The 12,933-nt window shown below is 37.4% G+C and overlaps 1 protein-coding gene across 1 annotated transcript in view; it reads right to left on the bottom strand.

The window, feature by feature from the left end:
• The window catches only part of LOC144972664 (uncharacterized), a 181,886-nt gene that overhangs the window by 155,795 nt on the left and 13,158 nt on the right, over nt 1-12,933 (bottom strand). The window contains exons 9-11 of the mRNA XM_078914143.1: nt 12,560-12,655; nt 11,839-12,020; nt 2,424-2,581 (exon numbers count right to left, since the gene is read on the bottom strand). Coding sequence (XP_078770269.1) covers nt 2,424-2,581; nt 11,839-12,020; nt 12,560-12,655 — 436 coding nt within the window. The remainder of the gene's footprint in view (nt 1-2,423; nt 2,582-11,838; nt 12,021-12,559; nt 12,656-12,933) is intronic.

Genomic DNA, 12,933 nt, shown 5'->3' with positions numbered 1-12,933 from the left:
GACACACAAACAAATCAACAAAGACATCACATTAAAAGATCACAAGCCTGACTTCAAAAATAATCCAAAATGTAGACTAATAAATCCATACAAATCTGAAATTGGAAAAATCAGCAAAAAGATATTAGAAAAAATAAATAAAAACGTCAAAGAAGCAACTAAATTCAACCAGTGGAAAAACACCGATGAAGTCATTGAATGGTTTAAAAATATCCAAAACAAAGAAAACTGCGCCTTCATCTCTTTCGACATTTGCGATTTTTACCCCTCCATCACCCCAGACTTACTAAACAAAGCATTGGAATTCGCAGCAAAATACACCAACATCACAGAAGAGGAAAAACACATCATCAAACACACCAAGCACAGCACACTATACTATGACAACACGCCGTGGACAAAGCGACATAATGATTTCGACGTAACAATGGGTTCGTTCGACGGTGCTGAAACATGCGAACTGGTCGGACTCTACATCCTGTCACAACTGCAACATACACACACATACATCGGCCTCTATAGAGATGACGGACTCGCTATAACCAACAAACGACCAAGAGCGAACGAAAACATCAAAAAACAAATCTGTAAAATATTCCAATGAAAATCACGATCGAAGCAAACAAAAAAAAAAACAGTTGACTTCCTCGACATCACATTCGACATAAAATCCAATTCATTCCAACCGTTCAGAAAATCAAACAACACCATTAGCTACGTTAATAAAAACAGCAACCACCCCCGTTCCGTCATTATTGAAAACATACCAAAAAGCATAGCACTGAGGGTGAGCAAACTTTCGGAAAACAGAGAGATATTCAACGTCGCAGCCACCCCCTACAAAGAAGCACTCACAAAAAGCGGATACAACACACCATTTGAATACACAGACGCCTCCCTCTCATGTAAACCCCAACACACAAGTGAAGAACGTAAAACAAGAAAAGACACATTACTTGGTTCAACCCACCTTTCGACAAAAACGTCAGCACAAACATAGGACAGCAGTTCCTGAAGTTAATTGATACACACTTTCCAAAAAAAGCACAAGCTACATAAAATTATCAACAGGAATACCATAAAAATAAGCTACTCGTGTATGCGCAACATAGAACAAATAATTTCAAGCCACAACAAAAAAATATTAATAAACCACCGACAAGAGCAAAACCCACCCACCAGAAAATGCAACTGCAGAAATAAGGAACATTGCCCGCTAAACAAACAATGTTTAGAATCAAGTTTAATTTACCAAGCCACAGTCACCGAAACTAAAACAAACAAGCAAGAAAAATATATAGGACTAACGGAAAATAATTTCAAAACAAGATACAACCTCCACACCTCAACATTTAGAAACACTAACAAAAAACATCCACAAAACTCAGCGAACATATTTGGAAATTAAAAGACAACAAACTAGACCACAACATTTCATGGAAAATTTTATCTAAAGCAACAGGATACACACCAACATCAAAACAATGTAGCTTATGCCTGGAAGAGAATATACTATAATCAAACACCCTCATGAAGCCACACTCAACACGAAAAGTGAGATGTACGGTACGTGTCCACATCGCCGGAAGTTCTTTTTAATTAACTACAAACCGGAACCACTTCAACAAATAACAACAGTCAACAAAACTCAGTCCTGGCGATGGCGAATTAAGCCTGAAACATTAATGTAGACTGTCTCAAACATTGTGGTAAATATTTAAAAATAATAATTCGCTCCATAACCACATGTCGAGCACTTTTCGTACCATATTTGTATCAAACACGATTCAATATATATATATATATATATATATATATATATATATATATATATATATATATACAGAGAGAGAGAGAGAGAGAGAGAGAGAGAGAGAGAGAGAGAGAGATACTTAATAACAGTAACCGATTTCACCGTAAAAGTAAGATAGATCTAAACTCTTTTGTGATGGTTAATTGGCGTAAATGCATGACATTTTATTAGAAGGTGGTGAAAACCAGATGAAAATATCTATAACGGTTTTAGAATAATAAGTCTTTGAAATCATGGAAATATTTTTTGGATCGCCCTGTATACTTGGGCCTAAGTTTGATTGAAATCCCATTATGACGCCGTTTCCATGGAGACATTTTGCAATGCTTCTGTTTGCAGTGTAGAAAAAAAATCTGTCAGATATTGAGGTGCTATTGGCATTTACACCGCAGGGGAAATTCTCTTTTTTAAATTTTGTGACGAAATGTATACTTTGTTTATGAGAATGGGGACACTTTTATCAACTCACAAATATCAAATTTTTAGATTTCTGGCTGGCTATTTTACTTTTAAAATCCCTGTTTGGCCTCCATTTCATATCGATATCAAACCGATTTGAGGCGGCGGTCACTTATTCGTAAACTATAAACATTCAAGCTTTTTTATTTACCGTTTCCTTCCTCTTCTTGTCCCTGATTCGCCTTGCTTTGTTCAGAGGTCTAAGATAGGCCTCGTACAAATCGTCAGGGTGTTCGTAATGAGTCATAATATCAAACACTCGGTCTTGAAGAGAGAAATCCCCGTCACATTTCATCATGTTGATTGCCTCTGTGGGAATACAAGGTAAACAACCGTGGTAGAAAAATTCGATTCGTTCACTGTTGTTGTTATATCCCATAATAATACATCTTCTTTCCTTCATTCCTGTTCTCTTCTTCATATCCTTATTTCATATCCTTCTACTCTTCCTTCTACTCCTCCTTCCCTCCTCCTCCTCCTCTTCCTCCTCCTCCTTTTTCTTCTTCTTCTTCTTCTTCTTCTTCTTCTTCTTCTTCTTCTTCTTCTTCTTCTTCTTTACACACACACACACACGCGCGCGCGCGCACGGGCACACACACATACGAATATATATATATATATATATATATATATATATATATATATATATATATATATATATATATGAGTGTTGGTGGGTAATTGTAGATACTATAGTGCTCGATAATATCAACGACGAACTCATTGGGACGTCAATTTTTTTGCCGACGAAGTTCGTCAATGGTCAATGGTTAGCAGCTCTGTGTTGCTCGTGACGGTGACGACATCGAAAATAAAGTAAACAATCTGTAGCTGAGATTTTTTTGGTGTATTGGTAAACAAATTTTTCTTGAATATGAGGGAATTATTACGCAAATTGCAAAACTTTTCAGCCTACTCTCGTATCATATCCTTTCTTTAAAAAATATAACATTGTGGAGAACATTGTGCTTATTTGAGTCCATAAAAAATGATACAGCGCACAACTCTACTGAAAGATTTGAAAATTAGAAATGTATTATATTAGAAATAAACAGATAACTTGATTTCCTTTTATGATTTAAAGTCAGTTTGAATGTTCGTTGAGTCAAACAGATATCATAAAATATGTACCGACGACACTAGACTCTCAAAACCAACTAATTTTGACACTGTAAAAAGTTGTCAATTTATGACATCAAGTATTATTATTACTTCCGTTGTATTGTTGATTTAGCGGTGATCAGTGTTGTTATGTAGTAGTATGTTCTAATTGCGTGTATGTTTGTGTGTGTGTGCGTGTGTGTGTGTGTGTGTTTGTGTGTGTGTGTGTGTTTTGTGTGGTGTATACATGTGTGTGTGTGTGTGTGTTGGCACTTTTCAGCAAATCGTGGCATTCATAGTGATATTTTTCACTTGATCACACGAAGGTATTTCAGTCGCCATTTTGATTCTTTTTTTACTATTAGGGTTAGCTCGAGATCGAAGGATTTTTTTCTATTAGTTTTAGTCATAAGTCTTAGTAAATGTGCTAGGATGTTTGTTTTTCCATTAGTTAAGTAAAGGGGAGACATTCCGAAAGCTCCTACATCCCGAGTATTCTTTAAATTTGTATTTTCACCGTTGATATTTTGTCAGGCGTTTATTTATTCAATTTGTCATCATTTTTTTTTCTATTAGAGTTAGCTCGAGATCGGAGGATATTTCTTTTTCTATTAGGGTTAGTCATAAGTCTTAGTAAAGGTGCTTGGATGTTTGTTTTTCCATAAGTTAAGTAAAGGCGAGACATTCCGAAAGCTCCTACATCCCCAGTATTCTTTAAATTTGTATTTTCACCGTTGATATTTTGTCAGGCATTTATTTATTCAATTTGTCATTATATAGAAGTATTTTAAAAACTCTAGAACAAACCTTGATAGATTTGTGAAAGTTTAAAATTTCCTAATTTGACCATTGTTTTGATTTTCGGCCGCCATTTTGATTTGTTAAGTATTGAAAGGTAGTGCAAAGCAGTCCGAGAGTTGTTTTTTTTCTATTAGGGTTAGTTCGAGAGGTTAGTCATAAGTCTTATTGAAGGTGCTAGGGTGTTTGTTTTTCAGTAAGTTAAGTAAAGGGGTGATATTCCGAAAGCTCCTACATCCCCAGTATTCTTTAAATTTGTATTTTCACCTTAGATCTTTTGTCAGGCGTTTATTTATTCAATTTGTCATCATTTTTTTCTATTAGGGTTAGCTCGAGATCGGATGATTTTTTTTCCTATTAGGATTAGTCATAAGTCTTATTGAAGTGCTAGGGGGTTTGGTTTTTCTATTAGGGTTAATTAAAGGTACTAGGTTCAATTTTTTCTTGGGGATAGTTGAGGGAATCTATTATTAAAGTTGTTTCCCTTTGTAGGGGCTTTCGGAAGGCCTCCCAAGTAAAGCGTGGTAAAGACTTGGGACGTATTGATATAGATATCTACTTACTGATAAACCAAAATCATGCCGAATAAAGCATGGCAGCGACGACAAGCACGTCAATTAAAATATTCATCTAATCGTAATCAAGCTAATCAAGAAAATGATTCAGGCCGATGTGTACGCTAAGCTGAAGAACCACACAGTATTGACGTAGAAGTAGTTCACATTCCAGGTCAAGAGGAAGAAACTCATGTCTTATCTCCACTTCAAACTCGAACCAGAACTAGATCTACTATTTCCGCCACTTCTACTACTAATACTAATAATACAGAAACTGCTCCTCAACAAAATGTAGCTCAAACAGTGGAAATTACATCAGCTGCAGATCAAGAACAGGATACAACTACAATACCTCTTATCTCACCACACAACACAGGACGCATGAACAAAGTTTGTCGTTTTTGTTCAGCAAAACTATGGCACGGTGAATCAACCTCGCTATGCTGTGCCAACGGGGAAGTATCACTGGCACCTTTACAACCCCTTCCGGATAATACAAAAAGTCTTTACACGGGTAACGACACAAATTCTAAGCATTTTCGAGAACACATCCGTGCTTACAATTCTATTCTTGCATTCCCCTCCTTGGGTGTACACGAAGATTTCTTGCCTCCTGGGAGATACTGTTTCCGAGTTAGTGGTACCGTCTACCATAGAATAGGTCATATTCAACCCAACAGAGATAATGATAGACCAAAATTTGCCCAACTTTACATTTATGACACTGAACAAGAAATTCAAAATAGGCGTTTTTGGAATAGAAGTCTTAAGACTGATATTTTGACAACTATATCTACCATTATGGCTACAGTTAGTCCCTTTGTTGAATTATAAAAGCATGCCGCTGCAGCTATTGAAGATGCTGGAGATCAAGGGAAGGATATTAGAATGATGCTGCGAGCAGATTCATCAAAAGATCCCGTAGATATAATTTACCGACTGCTTCAGAAGTTGCTGTTTTACTCCCAAATAACCCTATCAACTGTAGTAACCGGAGGGATATTGTATTATACCGCAAATCAGATGACCATCCAAACCAACAGTCAATTATGCGTATCAGTGAAACACATCCTCACTTTGATCCGTTGCATTATGTGCTCTTCTTTCCAAAAGGAGAAGAAGGTTGGGTGCCCAACATTAAATTCAACAGAAAGCGAACCGGATAAGTCAGTCCATCATTATTTTATGCTTATCGACTTATGGAGAGAGATAGTTTTAATGTAATCTTGCAAGGAGGTCGTCTCCTGCAACAATATTGTGTTGATCAGTATGCTAAAGTTGAAGAGCAACGCCTGCAATACATTCGATTTAATCAACAGTCATTACGAGCAGAATTGTATCAAGGACTGGTGGATGCAGTGTATCGAGGTGACGAACATGGAGCTACAGTAGGGAGCAAAATTGTTTTGCCATCTTCATTAACAGGGGGTCCAAGAAACATGCTCCAATTATACCAAGATGCAATGTCAATTGTTCGCAGATATGGTAAACCAGTTAACCAACAAACAGCTGCAGACCGACCAGATTTAGTCGCAAGGGTTTTTAAAATGAAATTATGGGCATTGATGGAAGAGATAATTAAAAAAGAACTTTTTGGCAAAGTCTTAGCATATGTGAAGGTCATTGAATTTCAAAAGAGAGGCCTGCCACATTCTCACATCCTGATTATCCTTGATCGCAATGCCAAACCCATAACTACTTAAGATATTGATAGGTTGGTGTCTGCAGAAATTCCACATAACAAAACATTACAGAATTTAGTTTCAAAACACATGATGCATGGTCCCTGTGGCCTGGCCAATCCCAACAGTCCATGCATGAAAGATGGCAAGTGTTCCAAGAGATTTCCAAAATCATTCTGTGAGACGACACATACAAATGACTCCACTTATCCCCTGTATCAGAGACGTAATGATGGAAAATCAATCTTCAAAAGAGGAATTGCCCTTGACAATAGATGGGTTGTCCCATATAACCCGTATCTCCTCAGCAGATATATGGCACATATCAATCTTGAGGTGTGCAACAGCATAAAAGCGGTGAAATACATGTATAAGTATGTGTACAAAGGACATGATAGAGTCATGGTAGAATTCCAAGGGGAACAAGATGATGAAATTAGGAGATTTGTTGATGCACGTTATCTTTCAGCAAGTGAATCTTGCTGGAGATTATTCCAATTTGACATGCAAGACCGATACCCGGCAGTTCAACGTTTAGCTTTGCACTTGGAAAACCAGCAGTCTGTAACTTACAGAGAAGGGCATGCGGAAAAAGCTGTAAGGAGACTAAAAGACACCACACTAACAGCATGGTTTAAGGAGAATGCAATAAACCCTGAGGCTAATACTCTACTGTATACTGATATGAACATTACACATGGGATAGTAGAACGTGCATTTGGAAGGAGAGACAGAGAAATTGCCTGGCAATCGGTAGAAAATACAGCAACCATCCAGCAGAAGGGGAGAGCTTCTTTCTTAGATTATTGCTGCAGCATGTATGGGGAGCAAAATCATTTGAAGACCTAAAGAGATCAGAAGTAGGACCATTACACCATACTTTTCGACAGGCCGCGTCTGCTATGGGTTTATTGGAGGACGATGATGAGTGGATAAACTGCATGGCAGAATCAGCATTTGTTGCCTCAGCAAGTCAACTCCGGCAGCTTTTTGTCACGATTTTGATCTTTTGCAACCCCACAGATCCTTTTTCCTTATGGAATACTTTTCAAGACCAGCTAGCTGAAGATTATTCTCATGTTGAAAGTATGACTGCTGAAGCTTGCGTTAGTAAGACACTTGAAGACGTTAACAGCCTTCTTATGATTCACAATAGATCATTAAAAGATTATCAACTGCCTGAGCCTACAGAATCATACGCAACTGCCTGTCAAGTATGGGATCCAAATGAGCAACGACAAATTGCACACAGTCGAAAAATGCAGATGAATCATGACAAACAGTTAGCATTTACTGCCATTTTGGAAGCAATTGACGTACCTGAACAAGACCGGGTGAATAATGTCTTCTTTATCGATGGCCCTGGTGGAACTGGCAAAACCTATGTATATAACACGCTGCTTGCAGAAATCAGAGGTCGAGGACTTTTAGCTACACATGTTGCATCATCTGGAATTGCTGTAGAATTATTGCACGGTGGTAGAACAGCACATTCAACGTTCAAAATTCCAATTCCAATAACGGATAACAGCACATGTAGCATCAGTCGCCAATCAGTCACAGCTAAGTTACTGAAGAGTAGTTCTCTCATAATTTCGGATGAAGCACCTATGATGGACAGGCGTGTGTTTGAATGTGTGAGGTAAGCAGGACATTTTGTGACATAACAGGCAGTTTAAAACCTTTTGGGGGCAAAGTGGTTGTACTTGGAGGGGATTTTCGGCAAATTCTACCTGTTGTTAACAAAGGAAGTGAAGCCGATACATTAAGTGTCACACTTAACAAGTCAATTATTTGGAATTTTGTCACCATTTTTCACCTGAACAAGAACATGAGGGTTACTGATGACAATAACTGTTTTGCAAATTGACTTCTCCGCATCGGAAATGGTACAGAGCCGGTTTTCAGCGAAATAGGAAAGTCTTCTATTAAATTACCTACAGCGCTATGCCTTCCTGAAAATGACCCAGAATGCTTGATAAATGTTGTATACAATGATTTGAATCTGAACTTTGCGGATGAACGTTATCTATCAGAGAGAGCAATTTTGACTACAACCCATGAAAATGTTGACAAAATAAATGCAGCCGTTCTGTCCAGGTTGACCTCATCAACTGAACAAAGTTACCGCAGTGCTGATTCCATTCAAAGTGACTCTGACATCAACTTATACCCGATTGAATTCTTGAACGAACTTACACCTCCCGGACTTCCTCCACATGCATTACATTTGAAAGCCAAAACGTCAGTCATGCTGATTAGAAATATAAATCCTATTTCAGGCCTCCTAAATGGCACCCGTTTGTTAATAATTAAATTAGGTTCAAAAGTATTAGAAGCCAAGATAATTACAGGTAGTAGAGCTGGCGACATAGTGTTCATTCCTAGAATCAATCTCACGACAACAACTGATTCAGGCTTATCATTTATTCTAAATAGAAGACAGTTTCCGGTAAAATTGTCATATGCAATGACAATTAACAAGTCTCAGGGGCAGACATTAAGCAAGGTGGTAATTTTCTTACCACAACCGATATTCAAACACGGACAACTGTATGTTGCTGTGTCACGGAGGCTATAGTGGCTTACACTTCATGATGGGCCACACAGAGAAATCAACCGAAGATATACCAAATTACACAGACAACGTTGTTTACCAATCTGCCCTCATTAAATGATGGTGAGTACAGTATGGAATGAAAATATTAATTTCCCCGCGAAATTGCGGGCTTTTTACTAGTATATAATATATATATATATATATATATATATATATATATATATATATATATATATATATATATATATATATATATCAAGGAATTTACCCAATGGAAACCGTACGGTGCTCTTATTGGCTAACCAACCAGCGGCCTCGATGAGAAAAATATCCGCCATTTTGATGTTGGCTGGGAATCGCGTTACTATAGTAAACAAACGCTGATCGGCCGTTCATGAAAACAAGTTGCTGCTCGCTCGTTTAACTCAAAATTATTCAAAACGATCTTTCTAAAATGATATAAATGTGACTTCTTAAGGTTTTCTTCACGGTCAAAACCACACAACATTCTATTAATGATTACGTCCGAGGCAAAAAGGAATATTGACAGGTCGACCGAGAGTTGAACTCGTGAGACGACAAACATCAATGCGAAGTGTAGCGAGAGTCAAGCTAATGTTTGTCTTGTCCTATTCTATATAGAGAAAAGGATAAATAGTATAGCCTCGTGTGTGAGTGGTTGCGTGTCATAGTCTTGTTTTTAAATTGTTTCTGTTGTTTATGTGTGTAGTGATGACTTATGCATATATCATATATCATATATCATATATATATATATATATATATATATATATAGATATATAGATATATATATATATATATATATATATATATATATATATATATATATATATATATATATATATATATATATATCTTCTTCTTCTTCTTCTTCTTCTTCTAGGTTCCATGCCTGGTCCAGGCTTCGGATACTGCATGAATTATCTCTCTCCATTCCTCCCTGTCTCTTGCTTTTTCAAACAGCTCTTGGATTGTTAGGTTGGTGAAGGCCTTCAGTTGGTCTATGAGTGTTTTTCTTTGTCTCCCCCGGGCGCGTTTACCAGGTATTTTTCCACAACTTGCGAGGTATTCATTCTTATTTTTCCTTACTATGTGTCCGAAAAAGGATAGTTGTCGATCCGCTATTAAGGGCATTAGTTTCCTTTGTTGGTATGTTTGTTTTAGCACTTCTTCGTTCGTTTTGTGTGCAGTATACGATATTCTCTGCATCCTTCTCAAGCACCACATTTCAAAAGCTTCAATGTTCTTTTGTGTTTCTGCATTTGTAGTCCAGCTTTCGCATCCGTATAACAAGATTGGCCACACGTAGCACTTCAAGACTCGGAATCTAATCCCGAACGACATCTGTTTGTTTTTCAAAATGTTTCCCAGGTCCATGAAGGCCTGTTTGGCTTGAGTTATTCTTGCTCGTATGTCTCGGTTACATCTTCCATCTGTTGTCACTATTGAACCTAGGTATTTAAAACTTTCTACGTTGGTAAGTTGCTCGCCGTGAATCGTTATATTGCAGGTGTTGTTGTTTTCGGGGTTTTTCTGTATTACCATGCATTCCGTTTTGGTGATATTCACTTCCATTCCCTTGGCTTCACTATCTACTACCACTTTGTCAACAATCTTTTGAAGTTGGATTTCTGATGTTGCAATGAGTACCGTATCGTCTGCGTATCTTATATTATTTATGTTGTGACCTCCTACTTTTATTCCCTCCATATTAGTTATGCCCCTCATGATTGTTTCTTGGTATAGATTAAACAGATCTGGTGAAGCAACACACCCTTGACGGACTCCTTTCTTAATAGGAATGGAATTTCCTGTAGAGTTTCCGATTTTGATAGATGCCTGCTGGGTGTAGTATAATGTTTGCATGAGTCTGAGGTCTTTCTCATCAGCGCCAATGGAGTGCAGTTGTTTTAGTATTTCTTCGTGGCGTACTCTATCAAAAGCTTTTTTGTAGTCGACAAAACAGAGGTATAGTGGGGTCTGAACCTGTATAGCTCTTTCACTTAAAACACGGAGGAGGTATATTGCGTTCCTTGTCCCTCTGTCAGGTTGGAATCCATATTGTTCTTCTGCGATTTCGGGGTTAATCTTATTCCTTAGCCTGTTGATAATTATACGCAATAGTATTTTGTTGATGTGGCTTATTAAACCTATAGTTCTAAAATTTTCGCATCTGACTGCACCTGCTTTCTTTTGTATTGTTATGAAAATAGAGTTACAGAGATCTTCTGGAATTTTCCCAGTGTTGTATATATATACACGAATTTAATTACACACACACACACACACACATATATAATATATATATATATATATATATATATATATATATATATATATATATTTTACATGCATGATACATAGACGTATTTGGTAAAGGCTATCGGGGAATCATATATATTTCGAGAGACCTCCCAGTAGAATAAATACAATGATTGGTCTTACGTGAAATCCACTGTTATTGCAATCGGTTAGCCTAGGTATGATGCGATGAGTAGTTTTTAAACAGCAAATACGAATTATAGGCTTCACGAGTAACTTAAGCTTAAGGTTTTTCCATATAGATATCCGGAGAATGTGCTCAAAGCGCTCGAAGGGGGACACTAAACAACAGCAATAAATGCGACGCTTGTGGAGCACAATTTTTACGACGGAGACAACGCTGTTATCGCCCATGTACTCATTTTACACACGAATGAGGTGAGAGAATGTGAGTAAAGAGCTAGCCTGTTCCAAGGACTTAACGTTTCGCCGCAGAGCGGACTCAAACCAGGTCCGATGCGACTGTCATACAATTGCGCCGCATGTTAAATAAGTTGTTAAAACATATTGATGCGAACATGTTACCTGCAGAGATACACGGGCAATTCCACTGAATATCCGGAGTTTTCATGACTTTCCTAAACAACAAACAGTCATCAAAGATATAGTCCAACAGTTCGTCGTAAGTCTCCTTTTCTGGTAAGGAATTGAGGTGATCCTCGGCGATCTCGTATGACGTTCTCTCGTCCATTCTTGGCAGGAACATTCTGTTAGGTTTTGGGGAATTTGGATGGATGTGTAGGAGAGACGAAGAGATTGCAAGTTTCAATAAGTACCCGGTAAAGGGCTGCAAACGATATTATATAAATCGATTGAAACTGTGCGATATGAAAACTTGATATAATCTGTTTTCAGGAATACTCGATAAAAAGTGTTTGAATATTTATGTATCATAATCCAGTCTCCTTTCTAAAATGTAAACGTTTTTTAAAAGCCATGTAATAATAATCTCCAGCCTCAGATTGGTTGTGTCGTACAAAATGTATTCATTTCACGCATCCAATAAGAGTCGGTTATATTCTTGTTTTTTAAAGCACCAAGAAATTTCTTAAATACTCTTAATGTTGAAGAATTGTTATGAGGTAGAAAAAATTGCACTCGAAACGTTCATTATTAATTTTAATGGGAGTCTCCACGTAAGCCAACGTTTTGCAATGCATTACAAAGAGTGGCCGTTGCGTATTGGTGAAAGTGGACTTATTATTAAATAATGAATATGTCATGGACATTTCAGAACATTACTGACCTGGGGTGTATAGGTATGGTAGCTGGTGTGGTGGGGGCCTCTGTGGTGGTCGTCATTGTTGTGTAGGGAGTTGTCGTGGTAAACATGTCGAATGTGCTAAGGAATCAAATACGATGGCAGTTTGCTTTATTTGAAATATGAAGTCCATACAGTACATCAGTTCAATAAATCGCTTCTATGAACCAGTATATCAATTCACGGAATCATTTCTATGAACGTGGCTAAAATTGGAACGAAAAAGAAAATGAAGCTTCACCAGCCTTAGGATAAAAGACCATTTTTTTTGGAACCAGAAAGTCCAAAAAAGGATTCCAGGCCAAGAGTAATTATGATTAAGGATAATAGTTTTTTTTTCCTTCGTCTATCTCATCTTA

The sequence above is a fragment of the Berghia stephanieae genome, chromosome 5 (assembly GCF_034508935.2).
Source record: "Berghia stephanieae isolate SIO BIC M18660-M18661 chromosome 5, UCSD_Bste_1.3, whole genome shotgun sequence".
Lineage (NCBI taxonomy): Eukaryota > Metazoa > Mollusca > Gastropoda > Nudibranchia > Aeolidiidae > Berghia > Berghia stephanieae.
Note: the sequence above shows the minus strand (reverse complement) of the source record. Positions and strands in the feature narration are given on the sequence as shown.